Source organism: Alosa alosa, chromosome 8, assembly GCF_017589495.1.
Source record: "Alosa alosa isolate M-15738 ecotype Scorff River chromosome 8, AALO_Geno_1.1, whole genome shotgun sequence".
NCBI classification, from domain to species: Eukaryota; Metazoa; Chordata; class Actinopteri; order Clupeiformes; family Clupeidae; genus Alosa; species Alosa alosa.
The window spans coordinates 25,251,094-25,266,630 of record NC_063196.1 but is presented as its reverse complement, the minus strand read 5'-3'; the positions used below and the strand labels follow the sequence as shown (position 1 = coordinate 25,266,630).

Here is a 15,537-nt window from a genome sequence, read left to right as displayed (position 1 = left end):
AGACAGACTGGCTCGGACAATTGTACAACCGTGCGTGCGTGCGCACGGCGACTTGGTCATGTGAAGGTCACTTTGTGGTTGCTTCCTCTGACATCACAGAGGTCTGAACCATACTAGGGTGGTCCGTAACTTGGACTCTGGCCACAGTCAGTCTGACCTGCTTCTGTCCAGAGGCGCTCGCCGCTAGACTGGTGTAAACATGTCGGCTAAAGATCAGAAAAGCCCTAACCCAGGGAGGAAGCGCCCCCGGAATGATGTGGGGAACAAAGTGATTGTTGTTCTCGGGGGACAGTGGGGCGATGAAGGCAAGGGGAAAGTTGTCGACCTGCTTGCGACTGAGTCAGACATTGTGTGCAGATGTCAGGTAAGTTGAAGTTACTCAGAAAACGTTATGGCTCAATATGTAGACTGCAAACTACTATGATGCCTACTAACCTACTTCAATTGAGTGAAGAGACTAGCCTATACTACGTTTTCTAAAATGTTTTCTGTTAAGTCGTATGTTTGCAAGTAAAGATAGGGGCTGTGAATGGGTTCTTTAACCTCCTAACGGTCCATAACTTCGTCATGGAATTTTTTGAGTGAAGGAACCCAAGAATAATCAGGGATGGGCTACTCACGGTTTCAGGCAGTTAATGTGCAGTTTATCTGTCGCCGTGGTGAAAGCTATTCACTTGAATTATATAATAATGCTAACGACAAAATTAAAATTTCTACTGCTATATTTTCTATAAATATTGGCAAATGACCTTCGCATATACAGGCTGTTGCTATAGCATACTGTGTGTGTTGACTGTTCATTCAAGTACTGTAATGGTATCTGCGTGCTGGCATTTGACCTATCATCTAACCCTATGATAATGATATCGCAGTCTTAATTCGGTTGTTGATGGTTGAGTTCAACAACCAATCAAATTACATCTCTACCTCGCGTGCTCCTGAGGGTGCCGTGGTCAGGCAAAACGCCTCAAATAGAGTCATGTATGTGGTTTGTATTGCCACAGGGTAGGACCTAGGGGTTGCATATGGTTGTTAGTGTTAGAAGAAAATCCAATCTTTTAGGATGCAGTGATGGTAAAATTCCAATAAGTTTGCAGGAAGGATATTACAGCCATTTCATGTGTGTGTAATACTTCTAAGGGCTACTCAAGAGTTTGAAACAAAATTTGAATAAGGATAATGACATCAGGCTACTCAAATTTAAACTATATTATAGTAGTAGAATATGAAGCAACCAAGTGCAGTAGGCCTATGTCCTGAGTGGAGTCCCTAAGTCTAGATAACAAAATTATGACAAAAATAAAGAAAGCCTTCAGAGGGTGCTGTGTGACCAGAAAACTGATGAATGTTGATGTGATGTGTATTGATTTCATGCATTGTGGAATACAAATCGTCCATCTTCAGACTAACGTCCCAAAAATGAAGATAATTTGTATAGCCTATTCTATTGCTGCAAATCTTCATGTTCTTGTTGCTTTTTACATCTGCCAGACTTTTGAGGTCATTTAACACATTTAATACACCAATACCACTTTAAACGGTATGGAGGGAGGAAGACTGCAACTTTCATTCTTGGTCATTATACAACTAGCCTGGCTGCTAACACTGGGTGCCTACAGTGCAGGGGTTGGTAGGGGGATTCCAGACTCGCTCCGTCTGTCAGCTGTGGGTGGTGTGTGTGGGGTGGGGGGCATTGACGATACATGAGAAGGGCAAGCTGAGATCCCCCTCGCTGTCTGGCTTCACGTTGTCTGCCCTGTTAAAATAACTCTTTCTCTAGGGTAACTTGATGTGGGCCTTCACAGTCTAGCCATAGTCTGGCATCAGAGGAGAAAGAGGAAGGTATAAGGTGGGTGGTGAGGAGGGACAGATAGTCTTAAACAGAAGCAGTTGGGTTTTGGTGACAAACAAAATAATAATTCTGCTGCATCTGCTGTAGGAACTCAGACTCTCTTGGCCTTGACGTTATAATTCAATACTTTGATGACATCCAGGCACCTACTGGCAGCCCATTTCACCTTTTGATTTATGTCCATGTGTTACTGAGACAGCGACACCTAAAAGCTAATTTTCAAAGCAAATTTGAACATACAGTAAGCAGACTCTGGTGGTGTGTTTGTTTACAGACGTTAGCAAACTTTGATTCAATTAGATATTGCTTACAGGAACCAGTGACACTGGTTACTTTGCTTTACTATTTTAGTCACTACCAGCAAATAGAAAAGCCCAGAGCTACAAACCATGTGATCTGATGTGGCACATGTCAATAAATGCCTTCTGAAATGTTGCGATGTGCATGCAGACATGTTTTCACTTCGCCTCTGATTGTAGCCTAATACCATGGGCAGTTTTCTGTGCTTATTGTCTACTGTAATTTCCCAACTATTAGCTGCGGCTTATACACTGATTTTGCAAAATTTCTTCAGCTAAGAGGTTAATACACGGGGGCAGTTAATATGGTGTTTTGTTTCTTTTAACTTGCATAAAACACTGTCCTGCGGCTTATACACAATGCGGCTAATACACAGGAAATGACTGTACACACCTTTGATGTGCCAGCTTGTGGAAATGGAATGTAGGCTACTGAAGACTTGTTCATATCCTTTTCAGATAAATGTCCCGTTCATTAATAACATCCATTTTTGGATTTCTGAGTTGGACTCCTTACAGTAGAAGTCTAACTATTTGCAACCTCCAGGATGGCCTTAGTTAGGTGTCAAATGGCATGATACTCCCGGCCAGCCGATTCGTTACAGCTTTGGTAGTCCTGTGGTCAGTGAGGGCTGTTAATCATCCAGGTTCCCTAAATCATGCATGCTCTGACATGTCCAGTTCACTGGCCAATACCAGTGGCTCGGTCATGAAATAGATGCCACAGCTATTATCACTCTTGCTAGTGCTGTTCCACAGTGGTGAGTGGCATTAGGAATTAATGAGGCACAAATGTAGTGGAGGGACTCTTCGGGGCAATATTTGAAGACTCTGTCATGGAATGTTTACAGTACATGTCGTAAGTGTGTCAGTTGGTACATTTCCAATTGTGTCTTGGTCCAGCAAGCAGCAAGTCGGTTGTGTTCTTGATAGCATTTAAATGTACACTATTTTGTTTTTTTAAAAACATGACAGTGCATCTCAGAATAAATTTCTATGTATATGCAGTGATTAACACGTTGCTCCAAAAACATTGCTCTCGATTTCTTTTAAATGGCCTATCAGTCTCCTGTCATGTTGTATTGCAGGGAGGCAACAATGCGGGTCACACTGTGGTGGTGGATGGGAAGGAGTATGACTTCCACCTCCTGCCCAGCGGCATCATCAACTCCAAAGCCACCTCTTTTATCGGTAGGTATACGGAATCAGATGAGCGTCTCATACAGCTAACGGCTAACATAATAGGCTTGCCAAAGAAAAAAAGAGCAAGCATGTGATGTGGTGTGTCAGCAGAGTTCTATTCTTTGATGTCGAAACTCTCTTTGTTCCTTTAAGGAAATGGAGTTGTCATCCATCTACCTGGATTATTTGAGGAAGGAGATAAAAACGAGAAGAAAGGTAAAAAAAAAAAAGCCTATTCTAGACTCTACCTGATGGGGGCAAAGCAGGGGAAAGGTAAAAAAAGCCTATTCTAGACTGTACCTAATGGGGGCAAAGCAGCCTATTCTAGACTGTACCTAATGGGGGCAAAGCAGCCTATTCTAGACTGTACCTAATGGGGGCAAAGCAGGGGAAATATAACAGTGGATACATTTGACTGGAGCTGGATCAAACATATTTAAGAGATAAGAAAAACTTGTACTGCAAGTAATGATTAGCTTCACTGTTTGAATATGAAATGATGTAATTTTATTTCTTCTTTTTGATGTGCATGGACATATTGTACACTGTTACGAAAGCATCTCTCTGTCATATAATATCCTGCGCAGGTCTCAAAGACTGGGAGAAGAGACTGGTCATCTCAGACAGGGCCCACATAGGTAAGGGACTTCCCTGGCAAGACAAATGATTTGCTCACATGTACAAATGTACAAATGCTGTGCTGAGATGCTCTTCTCTTGTGGACAGTGTTTGACTTTCACCAGGCAGTGGACGGACTGCAGGAGGTGCAGAGGAAAGCCCAGGAAGGGAAGAAGTAAGAAGCCTGGACACAAGTTCAATTAATGTCTACTTGCAGTTTTGTATATAACATTAATTTGACAGTAATCATGGGCATACCAACATCCTGTACAGAGACTATTTAAGCCTAAAGAGTTTTGTTTGTTTAATACAAATGGCACTGTCTACTAGCCTGGGTGGATGTGTAGTTCCCAGACCCCATCTCAATGAGATGAGGTTTGGCGTTAGCCAGGCTAACTGTCTACTGTATTTCAAATGAAATTCAAAAAAAAAAATTGTGTCAGATTCTCATAGATGTCTATATGTCCTATTTTTTTCTCTCGCAGCATTGGAACCACAAAAAAAGGAATTGGACCGACCTACTCTAGTAAAGCCTCTCGCACTGGCCTGAGAATCTGTGACCTGCTCGCCGACTTTAAAGAGTTTTCAGCCAGGTAGGACACAGTGTATGTTTATTGACGGACCAAGTCATACACAGTTCTTGTGCTTGTTTCTTTATTATCACTTAATAAAATATCTGTCAATATTTAACCTCATAACAACAAATTTATTGTTGTGATTTAGATTCAAGTTGCTTGCGCAACAGTACCAATCCATGTTCCCTACTCTGGAGGTAGACATCGACGGCCAGCTAAAAAAACTTCAGGTAAGCGGAGGGTCTTTTAAGTGTGTGTCGCCTACTGGTTAGGGGTTCGAGCTTGTAACCGAAGGGTTACCAGTTTGATCCCCGACCAGTAGGAAAAATGTGGGCGGGGGAAGTGGTTCAGCACTGCTGTCTCATGCCCACATCCACGGCTGAAGTGCTCTTGAGTAAGGCACCTAACCCCTCACTGCTCCCTGAGCGCTGCTGTAGCAAGGCAGCTCACTGTGTGTGCTTCACCTCACTGTGTTCACTGTGTGCTCCGTGTGTCTCACTAATTCACAGATGGAATAAATGCAGAGACCAATTTCCTTGTATACACAAGTATACTTGGCCTAGAAACCTGATTTACATTTACATTTACATTTACATTTACGGTTTGCGAAGAGTCACCTGAGGCCTTGGAAGAGTGAGCACTCTAAGGGCGTACTCACAGTGGGCACGGTTCTCTTGTACGGTTCTCTCCCGTTCTTGATCCGCACTCACACTACATACTATCAAACTATACCCAGGCACGGTTGAGCTGTTGTGCTCTAGAATCTTTGCACAGGAGCGATCAGAAACCCAAGCGTACCGTGCCCGACTCCACTTCCTTAAGCGTACCGTGCCCGACTCCACTTCCTCAAGAGTACCGTGCCCGACTCCACTTCCTCAAGAGTACCGTGCCCGAGTCCACTTCCTCAAGAGTACAGTGCCCGGGTACGGTACGGAGCGATCACACTGGTCAAACAAACCGGACTTTGGGAGTCAAATGTACTTCAGCACGATACGCATGCCATTGTGTGAGTACGCCCTAAATCATGTCCTCAGACCAGTCTCTGTCTTATTTATAGCATCTTATAAATAGCATTATTTCATTTTAAATGAAGGGATGATTTTATCTCATATATACTGGGCTTGACATTCTTATGGCCTAGTAAATTAGATGAAGATGGCATGCACATACCTAGTAAATTAACAGCTCATTTGCACATAGAGGAAAATATGACGCTATATTCAGTGAGGGTGTTTAAGTTATCGATTTCTATCTACAGCTACAACAGTGCAGAGTGCCACTGCCACTACTGGCATACTTGTTATTTTCAACAAGGTAAACAAAAACAATGCTTGAACATTCTATTTGGGCCCCAATCTACTTCCTCTGCATTAAGATAACATATGGAATGTTAAAAAGGAAGTCTTGTGGGGCCAACTATGATGCTGATAATGGAACTCTCTTGAAAGGGTCAATTGTGTGTGTGCTTTTGGATACTTATCTATAAATAACTATTTAGCTTTACTTGGGAAAGAAACCGTTTACCATACTTATTGCAAGAACTTATTGCATGTGGTTCACATATTGCTTGTTGATGTTTGCTATACATCAGACCAGATGTTTGCTATACACAACCAGATGCCTCTCTCTTGCTGTCAACTGTTGATTGTTAGTTGTGAATTCCTTGCCCTCACCCCAGTGGGACTTGCAGTCAGACTCCAGTCCACTTTGTTCTGGGAAGGTCATAGAATTTCTCTCCCCCTCTTCAAAACCCTGCAGGAGTATGCCGAGCGGATTCGGCCCATGGTGCGGGATGGTGTCTATTTCATGTACGAGGCCCTACATGGAGTCCCAAAGAAGATTCTTGTGGAGGGGGCCAATGCTGCCCTGCTTGACATTGACTTTGGTAAGGCAATAGCCTACTTCTGTCTTTCTTGGTGGTGCCTCCACAAAGTCCCTTTGAAGGGACATTACTGTTTCTACTTTGAGCATGGGCCAGGTGTGTGTATGTGTGTGTGTGTGTGTGTGTATGTATACATGCAATACATGTGAGCGTGTGTGTGTGTGTGTGTGTGTGTGTGTATGTATACATGCAATACATGTGAGGAGTGTGGTATGCATGGCCAATAAATATCTTCTGTCCCCTGTGTTTGTGAACGACTTCTCAAATGTTCAAATTCTTGGTTAGAGAGACAAATCTTTGTTTACACCTCTACCCCAACCCTACCCAGTATATACATGAGTCAAAACTACACCAGTCAATATTCAACACTGAAGATGTTGCCATATAGGAGTTTTCCACTTCTCATTCTTAATGTACGTGTAGGTACTTATCCCTTTGTGACATCATCAAACTGCACCGTCGGCGGAGTGTGCACTGGGCTTGGCATTCCTCCACAGAATGTTGGGGATGTTTACGGTGTGGTCAAGGCCTACACCACACGTGTGGGCATCGGTGCATTTCCCACAGAACAGCTTAATGTGAGTGTGATGTGTTAGAATTATGCCTTAATTTTATTTTGATTTTATGAATCCCTACAGAGCCTACATGTAAACATACATTCTTCAGAGTGTTCTTGACATAAAACTGGTCTAGTGTAATATTTTCTGTTTTGCAATATATTTCTAATTTTTTTATTTTTTTGTAATGCTACATTGTGTTGCTTGTTGTTGCTTGCTTGTTTCGCTGGAACTGTACTTGAGTAGCTTCACATAACATAGTGTGTTTTACAACATTTCAATGGCCGCACTTAGCCTTAGCGCACTCCAGTGTTAGCAAGACTGTCAGGACACTCCAGATCCAAAATAGTGTGACACTGTCAAACACTTGAGATGAGTGACTATGTCATGTGACCATATTTAGGGGGAGAGTTTTTATATAGGATGGCCTTTCAGTTGTAGATAGTAAGATGTTTGTCCCCGACACTGCTGGCATCATTAGGCCCTTCCCAGCTGTCACTCAAAACACGGGCCATCCCATGATACGTCAGGTGACGGAGCACCCGAATGCTTCTTTTACCACAGCTCAGATTTAGAGGCCAGCACACAACAAGCCAGTGTTGACAGGCCAGTGTGTGAGTCTCTTTTAAAAGTCTCAAGCCCAGCTGTGTGTGATCACCTTACATCTCAGCACCTTGTAAATAGCTGCTGATCTGGGAACAATAAATGCTTGAATGTTATTCTCCATATTTACTGTAAATCACTTTGGATCATGAATAAATGTACAGTTATGTGCACGATTGGTCATGTTTCGATTTGAAATTGAATGTGCAGTGTTCCCAATGCATTGATATTATGGGATTAACAGCTATTGCGATTTTGAGCTTTATTCAATTTTTTTTTTAAAACACACTGCTATTATTCTGCATATAACTGTAATTCTAACAGTGGTGGCTAGCGTTGGCGCTAACATGCTAACATGCCATCTCCCTCTGTCTGCTTTTCTGCTATGACGCAGGACATGGGGGAGCTGCTTCAGACCAGGGGTCACGAGGTGGGGGTTACCACCGGTAGGAAGCGGCGCTGCGGTTGGCTGGACCTGGTCATCCTGCGCTATGCCCACATGATCAACGGTTTCACAGCGTCAGTGCAGGATGCAAACTTCTTTTCCTACTACCACCCCCCCAATCGACAGACTATTTGAGAGTAAAAGTTTAGCTAATTTTAAGTGTTACGTGGACATTGGGATGTCCATGTGTGATTTGTTTTTGTTGCCCTTTTTTTCAGACTGGCTTTAACTAAACTTGATATCCTTGATGTGATGGATGAGATCAAAGTTGGAGTGGCCTACAAAATCAACGGCAAGCGAATCCCATACTTTCCAGGTACTATCTTACAGAATGATTCAGATGTTTTTGAGTCAGAGTAAATAGCACATTCCCACATCTTCCTTAAGTCTATCACATACTGACTTGACACAAGTTGAGTCTATGCCTGAGAGAATAATCCCATTGCATGCAGTGTAGTACCTTCAAGACAGCTGCTTATTTTTCTTTCCAGTTTGTTGCAAGCGAAAATAGCTGTTTATTTGGGCATTTACATAAGCAAAAGTGATTTCTCCTTGTAGTTAATCTTGAGAAATCACTGACTAAATTGTTGGCAAGGTTTTCTTCTCTGATAGTCTGATGTCATGAAATCTTCTCTTTTTCCTCATCAGCCAACATGGAGATTCTTCAGAAGGTGGAGGTGGAGTACGAGAAGCTGGCGGGGTGGAAGAGCGACACCTCGCCATGCAGGAAGTGGGATGACCTGCCGCCCAAGGCCCAGAATTACATCCGCTTTGTGGAAAACCAGGTCGGAGTTCCAAGTAAGTAGAGTTCCTAGAAGACAAAGCCCCGTCTGTGAGTGTGATCCCAGGAAGCTAGCGCAGAGTAGAGTGTGCATTAAAGAACAAGTAAGATGCCATTCCAATAGGGACCAGTGTAGGGGGAAGATGATTTATGTAAAAAAAAGGGTCTACTGTATATCCTGTAGATGTACTTTTCATCCACTGTTACACTTGCAAAAAAGGCATTCTATCAAAGCAAGATTGAGAGCGCCACTGACAGTAGAAAACTTTTTTCTACTTTCAAATCTCTTCTCAATCCTCCACCACCACCATCAACTACTTCACTGTCAGCAAATGACTTTGCAACATTTTTCACTGAAAAAGTTGCTAAAATAAGTGCTCAGTTTGATGCTCCTATAAGGAGGGCTTTGCCTTGTGTTAGTATGACCGCATCATTTGACTCTTTCTCTCCTCTTGATGAGGAAGCAGTCTCTCAATTGCTTCAGCGATGTCGTCCAACAACATGCCCATTAGATCCTGTCCCGTCCACTCTTCTACAGTCTATCTCACCCGCTGTTCTACCAGCAGTCACACATGTATTTAATGCTTCACTCAGTTCTGGAATAGTTCCTTATTCTTTTAAACAGGCTAGGGTTACACCTCTGCTAAAGAAAAGTACACTTAATCCAACTGAGGTGAAGAACTACAGAACCTGTCTCCCTTCTTCCTTTCTTGTCAAAGGTTTTGGAGAAAGTGGTCTTCAAGCAAGTTTGTGACTTTCTTCATCAGAATAATCTACTAGACCCTATGCAGTCTGGTTTCAAGAGTGGTCATTCTACTGAAACTGCTCTTCTGTCTGTGACTGAAGCATTGAGAGTAGCTAAGTCCTCTGCTCAGTCATCAGTATTAATTCTACTAGATTTATCTGCAGCCTTTGATACTGTTAACCCTGACATTCTCCTATCTATACTATCTGAACTGGGAATTTCTGGAAAAGCTCTTGACTGGTTTGAATCTTACCTTAAAGGGTGTTCTTTCAACGTGTCTTGGCAGGGACAGGTATCTAAGTCTCATGACCTCACCACAGGTGTGCCTCAGGGATCAGTATTAGGACCCTTGCTTTTCTCTATTTACACCACTTCCTTAGGTGATACCATTCGGCTCCCATGGATTTGACTATCACTGTTATGCAGGCGACACTCAACTTTACCTGTCTTTCCCACCTGATGACTCTAGTGTTTCCCACCGGATTTCTGCATGCCTTAAGGATATTTCAGCCTGGATGAAAGATCGGCACCTTCAACTTAATCTCTCAAAAACAGAGTTTTGGTGTTTCCAGCTAAAACAGCTATTCCCCAACAGATTAACATCCAGCTTGACTCAACTTCACTGACCCCAACTAGATCGGCCGCGAAACTTCATGTTGTAATTGATGACCGACTTAACTTCTCTGAGCATATAGCTTCTATTGCAAAATCATGTCGGTTTATGCTTTACAACATTAGGAAGATCAGACCTTATCTGACACAAGATTCCACACAACTTCTTGTTCAGACCATGGTCATCTCTAAGCTGGACTATTGTAATTCACTATTAGCTGGCTTACCCGCTTGTGTAACAAGATCATTACAGCTGATTCAAAATGCTGGAGCACGCCTGGTCTTCAATCAGCCAAAGAGGACACATGTAACTCCTCTCCTAGTTACTCTCCATTGGCTCCCTATAGTAGCCAGAATTAAATTTAAATCTCTCACTTTGGCCTATAGGACACTAACTAGATCTGCTCCTAGTTATTTTAATTCAATAATCAAGCCTTACATCCCCAACCGCCCCACTGCGGTCTTCTGAGTGATATGTTGTGTCGACCAGTCATGAAAACTGGGTCTAATTCCAGACTCTTTTCTTCAGTGGTTCCATGTTGGTGGAATGAACTGCCCAGTGCTCTCCGTTCCTGTGGTAGTTTTGGGTCGATTTTAAGAGGGGTCTAAAGACATTCCTATTCAACATATACTTAGTTGTTTAAGCTTATGTGTTATGGTTTATATAATGTTGTTTTATTTTAATTGGGCTGTTAATTAATTTGACATTATTGTTTATTATTGATATTCTCCTTAATGTAGTCTTAGCATGTCATTGTTTTTATATTATTGATTGAATTGACATTATTGTTTTATTATTGCCTTTCCCCTTTTTACATTGCTTTTTTATTAGGCTATTGCTTGAATTGATATTATTGTGTACTACAACTATTCTCCTTACTATATTTGACCTACATTTTAATCTGTTCCCTGTTCAATTTTAAATATTATTATGTTGTTTTGTATTTATGTGTCGCTTTGGACAAAGGCGTCTGCTAAATCCATAACCATAACCATACTATTTATTATCATATTCAAAGTTATTTTTGTGTCCGCTGGGAAAATATGTCGGTTTATTTTGACAACCATTATTTTGGTGGGGCTCTGTTGGGACCTCTCTACCCTTCCATGTGGAAAGAGGAGTTGGGATGGAGGTGGGTTGTAATGTTGCTTGGGAACGTAGGTTAAAGCAGTTTAAATAAGGTGAATGTATGTAGCCAATTGCAGCCTATTGTAATGTGTGTGTATGCAAGGGATTGGCTGAGCTGTCAGCTGGTTAAGGTCAGCTGATTGAAACTTGACCGTGACTTCTTGGCCTGGCTGAAGTAATGCTCTGCTTAATTCAGAGGTGCTAACCTTGCTTTATTCTTTCCCTCTTTTTCCAGTCAAATGGGTTGGAGTCGGAAAGTCCAGAGAATGCATGATTCAGCTGTTCTAGGGATTCCAAGAACACCCAGTGGTTCATGCACCCCCCCTCTCTCTTTCTCTCTCTCTCTCCCTCCCTCCCTCCCTCCATCTCTCTCTCGCTCTCCCTCTCTCTCCTAGTCCATCCATCCATCCATGGTGCTGCTCAGGATGTATTTGATATAGACTCCCTTTGTTGTTCCTGTAAAGTGTGAGTTTCTGTTTTGTTTTTGGTGAAACAGAACATAAACAAAACAAAAGTAAAAAGATGACCATGGTGACCTTCGACCTGTGATTCGTTCACAATACATGCAATACATCTATTGATGCTCTCATTGTTAGACCAAAACTACTAAAAGCGCAACATGTTGGGCAAACGCTGTTTACTGATACTTGCCAACTCCTTGCCTGATGCCTTGCCCCATTCAGATAAAATCAAGTTAATTGCATGTGTTATCTTTGAGTTACTGCCAATATGCCGTACAGATTCAAGGATACATATTGTACATTGCACATGACTTACTGTGTCTAAATGCCATAACCCTGGGGGTAAACAATGTGTGGCCATCTTTTTCTATGCTACTGCAAAGTTTATGTCTGATAAGTGCTATTTGGCCATGTGTGCATATTGTTTCCAAAAATAATGCCATAGTCTCATAAACCTATATTTGTCAAGAATTTAATTGGCCTAATGTGTAGCGACATTTTGTCAGTATTGTAATTTGCACGACTAAGTTTATTAATTTTCCCTGTCTTGCATAACACTTGTTTCAAGACTTGAAAACCCCTGGCCAGTATTTATGTTCATTAATTTACATGCATATGAACCTACAATTCTTTTTTTGCACCTTGATAATCTTGTAATAACTTTATGCTGTTTTTGAGTATCTGTCTGTAAAATCATTTGACTTGATTTAAATAACAGTTTGACTTATTTTAAGTCGTTTCATCATGAAAAAAAGCACATTTGGCTGCCAGTGTGTTAAACAAATTTGTCTTAAAAACAAGCAAATTTGGCTGCCAGTGCATTGAGCAAATTTGTCTTGATAAGACTCCTTAAAATAAGTCAAACTCTTATTAAATGAAGTCAAAATGACTAATAAGATTAATGAAACTTGGTTAGATTTTCTTTTTTGCATAGCATATGACAGCCTGGCAGTGGTGCATTATGCGGATGTGTCACAGAGCTTTACTGTACACCATGAAACCTGTCTAGTGGGGTATTTCCACCAGCGGGGAAGTGTACATTTATTTCACCCTGTAATCTTCCTCGCCAGAGTTTCCACTTTTTGCTGTGCAAATAAACCTGATGCACACCAGAATACCCGAATGGTTTGGATTCTCTGTGACTGATTGAAGACATACAGCTCATTATAAGATATGTTAAGTTTAGTAATGTGGAGGAGGGAATAAACAAGGGAACAAGTAAATGTAAAATATGCTCCCATATTTTATAATATTTTGTATAATTTATGAAAAGAAACTGGAGGCCATTTCTCTACTCGCCTTCATATCAATGCTAGGAATTCTTTTCTCCATAAGGTGGCGCAATTAGGTCTTTAGGGACCAGTCAGAAAGTGCAAGGTAAGTTCTCATATGGAGAGTTGCCACACAGTTTCTCCAAAACTAAGTGCAAAATCTCAGAAATGAAATTACTACATTTTATGACACAACTCTTTGAGTCAGCATCTTGTTCACCTAGTCACTCGAAACTGAAGTGAGCTCAATTTTACCAGACACACCCTTCAAAAGTAAATATAAAATTAAGCATTTAATTTCATAAGTAGCCTATACTTTCTAAAGAATAAAAGGGTTGCTATGTCTGTAATTGGATGATTTGGCCAAAGTCATAGGTTGAACTAGCCTTGAGGATTAGCCCTAATATGTATGAGACACAGGCTCACAAACACAATTATATATTTACTTTTAATATTAAACCTGCTGAGACACAACAATACTACCAAGAATACCAAGAATACTACCAGTTATCTGTGGAAGACGAAGGTCAAGAAACAAGGTCAGACAAACATTACCCTCCCCTGCAGCAAATTAAGATAGTATCGACTGACCAAGAGTTCAGTGGTACACAACTGACATTGAATGAAATCCACATCCTGGGCAAACAGTTTTAGACCTCTTTTTGTTGTTTTATAGTGTACCCCCCTATGCCCACATCCAAAAATTACAGACAAAGTCCAACAAAATAAGGGAGACCATCAATACACTGAGTGAGCATCAGATTTCTCCTGGGCTATGGAAAGGTGCCATTTTGGGCCTATTTTTGCTACAAGCTGATTTTATCCATTAATTACATGCTGCCTATATGCATAAAAGATACATGGTAAGTTTAGACTTAGGATACGAAGTTGACTTGACTTTATGCTTATTGGGTGTTTGTGTTCATTTTGTGTATCTATTATCTTAAAACATAATTTTATTCAAAATGTGCCTTGCAAAGGTAGGCCTCCAGGAACTGGTAAATCAGGGACTGTTTAAAGGGAATTCATACTGGAATTGATTTTAAATGACATACTGGAAGTTGTGAGTAAGTCTCATGCAGAAAACTGAAAAAGCATAAACCTTTCAGGCCGATCCTATGAGCAACGGACCCTTTCTCTCCTCCAAGGTGACTGTTTGCTCGCATCCTGTTGGTGGCTCAGGGGTACTGTGAGCGTAAGGTCACCTACCTGACACTGCTTTCTTGGAGATCACATGATTTAGAGTAAAGACACAGATGGTAGTTGAGAGCGAGGGCGTGTGGAAGAGGAGGTCTAGTATGCAGTGAGCTTTCAGTGCAAAATGAATCGGCGGAGTAGGCTCACCACGACGCACTCGCGATTTCAGTGTGCAGTCAGAGCAGAGCGTGGGTGTTTGACTCCACACTGCCCACTTCCCAGAGTGCTCCAGTCATTCTGAGAAGACATGAGTGGCGTGGCGCCTACCAGAAGAGGCAGAACTACAAATGGTATGAACGACTCAAAACATTAACCAGATATGAAACAAGATCATCAACGTGTTTCTCAACAACTTACACATCCTTAATGTCCAGTTTAAACTTTTACTGTACTACTTACTGATATTATCATCAGCATCTTCTCAACAAACCAAATCACAGTTTTATTTCTGGATGCTGATTAGGTAGTAAGACATGTTATGGTATGGTATGATCTGAAAGCATGGCATAATAAGATTTTGAAAGATGCTTTCTAGGTCAGACAAAAAAAAACAAGCTAAAATAAATACAGTAAAATGGTATGAATTGACAAAATGACATCCATTTGGAGACATGCTTGTGTGACCTCATGAAACTCTCAACGTCGCCAAATAGCTGCTGCAGACACTAAAGGACATCAATAACACCACAAAATGTCAGACATTGTGTAATATCAGGAATGGAGGTCATGAGAAAATATAGTTATCTGAAACCTGGCATGTCAATCACAACCACTGCATAACCACAGGGTGACCTGTCTCTGTGAGTAGCTATGCATGTATTCAAGATGCATTTCCATTCTGCAGACCACCATGACCTTTGAAATAAGCTTGAACCTGCCCACAGAAACAAGCTGTTGTTGAGGGGTTTGAAAACGCTACTCTTAATAATAAAGTGGGAATTCCTTCTCTCCTACGACACAAGGAAACTTGATTGGGGGTGTATGTGTATGTGTGGGGGGGGGTGACATCTGTCAACAGACCCATCTCCGTAACACTCATACCGAACTGCCAAATAACATAACTACCCTTTAGAAACATTGAGTCACCAACCATACGATTATGACAAAATATTTTGGACTGGGTTTGGTGGGTGTCTTACTCAGATTGATTAGGCATTTCGGTAGATTCACTTTGTAAGTGTGGGTGTCGTGCACAATCTTTTATTGCATCATGTGTTATCTTGGTCACATTCATGTCTGTGTATTTAGTCCTTGTTGTTCACTTAGTCAACACCACCTTACTGCATACAGCGCACTTTTGAGTTTGACTTTATGCCATGGGTAGATGT

At 41.5% G+C, this 15,537-nt stretch overlaps 1 protein-coding gene across 1 annotated transcript; it reads left to right on the top strand.

Annotated features, from left to right (window-relative positions):
• Nucleotides 1–99: 99 nt before the first annotated feature.
• Nucleotides 100–12,856, top strand: LOC125299674 (adenylosuccinate synthetase isozyme 1 B). Its single transcript, XM_048251047.1, has 13 exons — nucleotides 100–364; nucleotides 3,240–3,342; nucleotides 3,487–3,549; nucleotides 3,921–3,971; nucleotides 4,060–4,126; nucleotides 4,437–4,544; nucleotides 4,675–4,756; nucleotides 6,285–6,411; nucleotides 6,832–6,986; nucleotides 7,963–8,087; nucleotides 8,232–8,329; nucleotides 8,662–8,811; nucleotides 11,516–12,856. Exons 1-13 carry the CDS (start codon nucleotides 200–202, stop codon nucleotides 11,566–11,568), a joined length of 1,347 nt encoding a protein of 448 aa, XP_048107004.1. The 5' UTR covers nucleotides 100–199; the 3' UTR covers nucleotides 11,569–12,856.
• Nucleotides 12,857–15,537: the final 2,681 nt, after the last annotated feature.

Excerpts from the sequence above, each read along its gene's own strand:
- LOC125299674 (XM_048251047.1), top strand. The coding sequence starts at position 200 with ATGTCGGCTAAAGATCAGAAAAGCCCTAACCCAGGGAGGAAGCGCCCC. Across the intron at positions 365-3,239 it reads ACATTGTGTGCAGATGTCAG|GGAGGCAACAATGCGGGTCA; the intron begins GTAAGTTGAAGT and ends GTTGTATTGCAG. Across the intron at positions 6,412-6,831 it reads CCTGCTTGACATTGACTTTG|GTACTTATCCCTTTGTGACA; the intron begins GTAAGGCAATAG and ends ATGTACGTGTAG.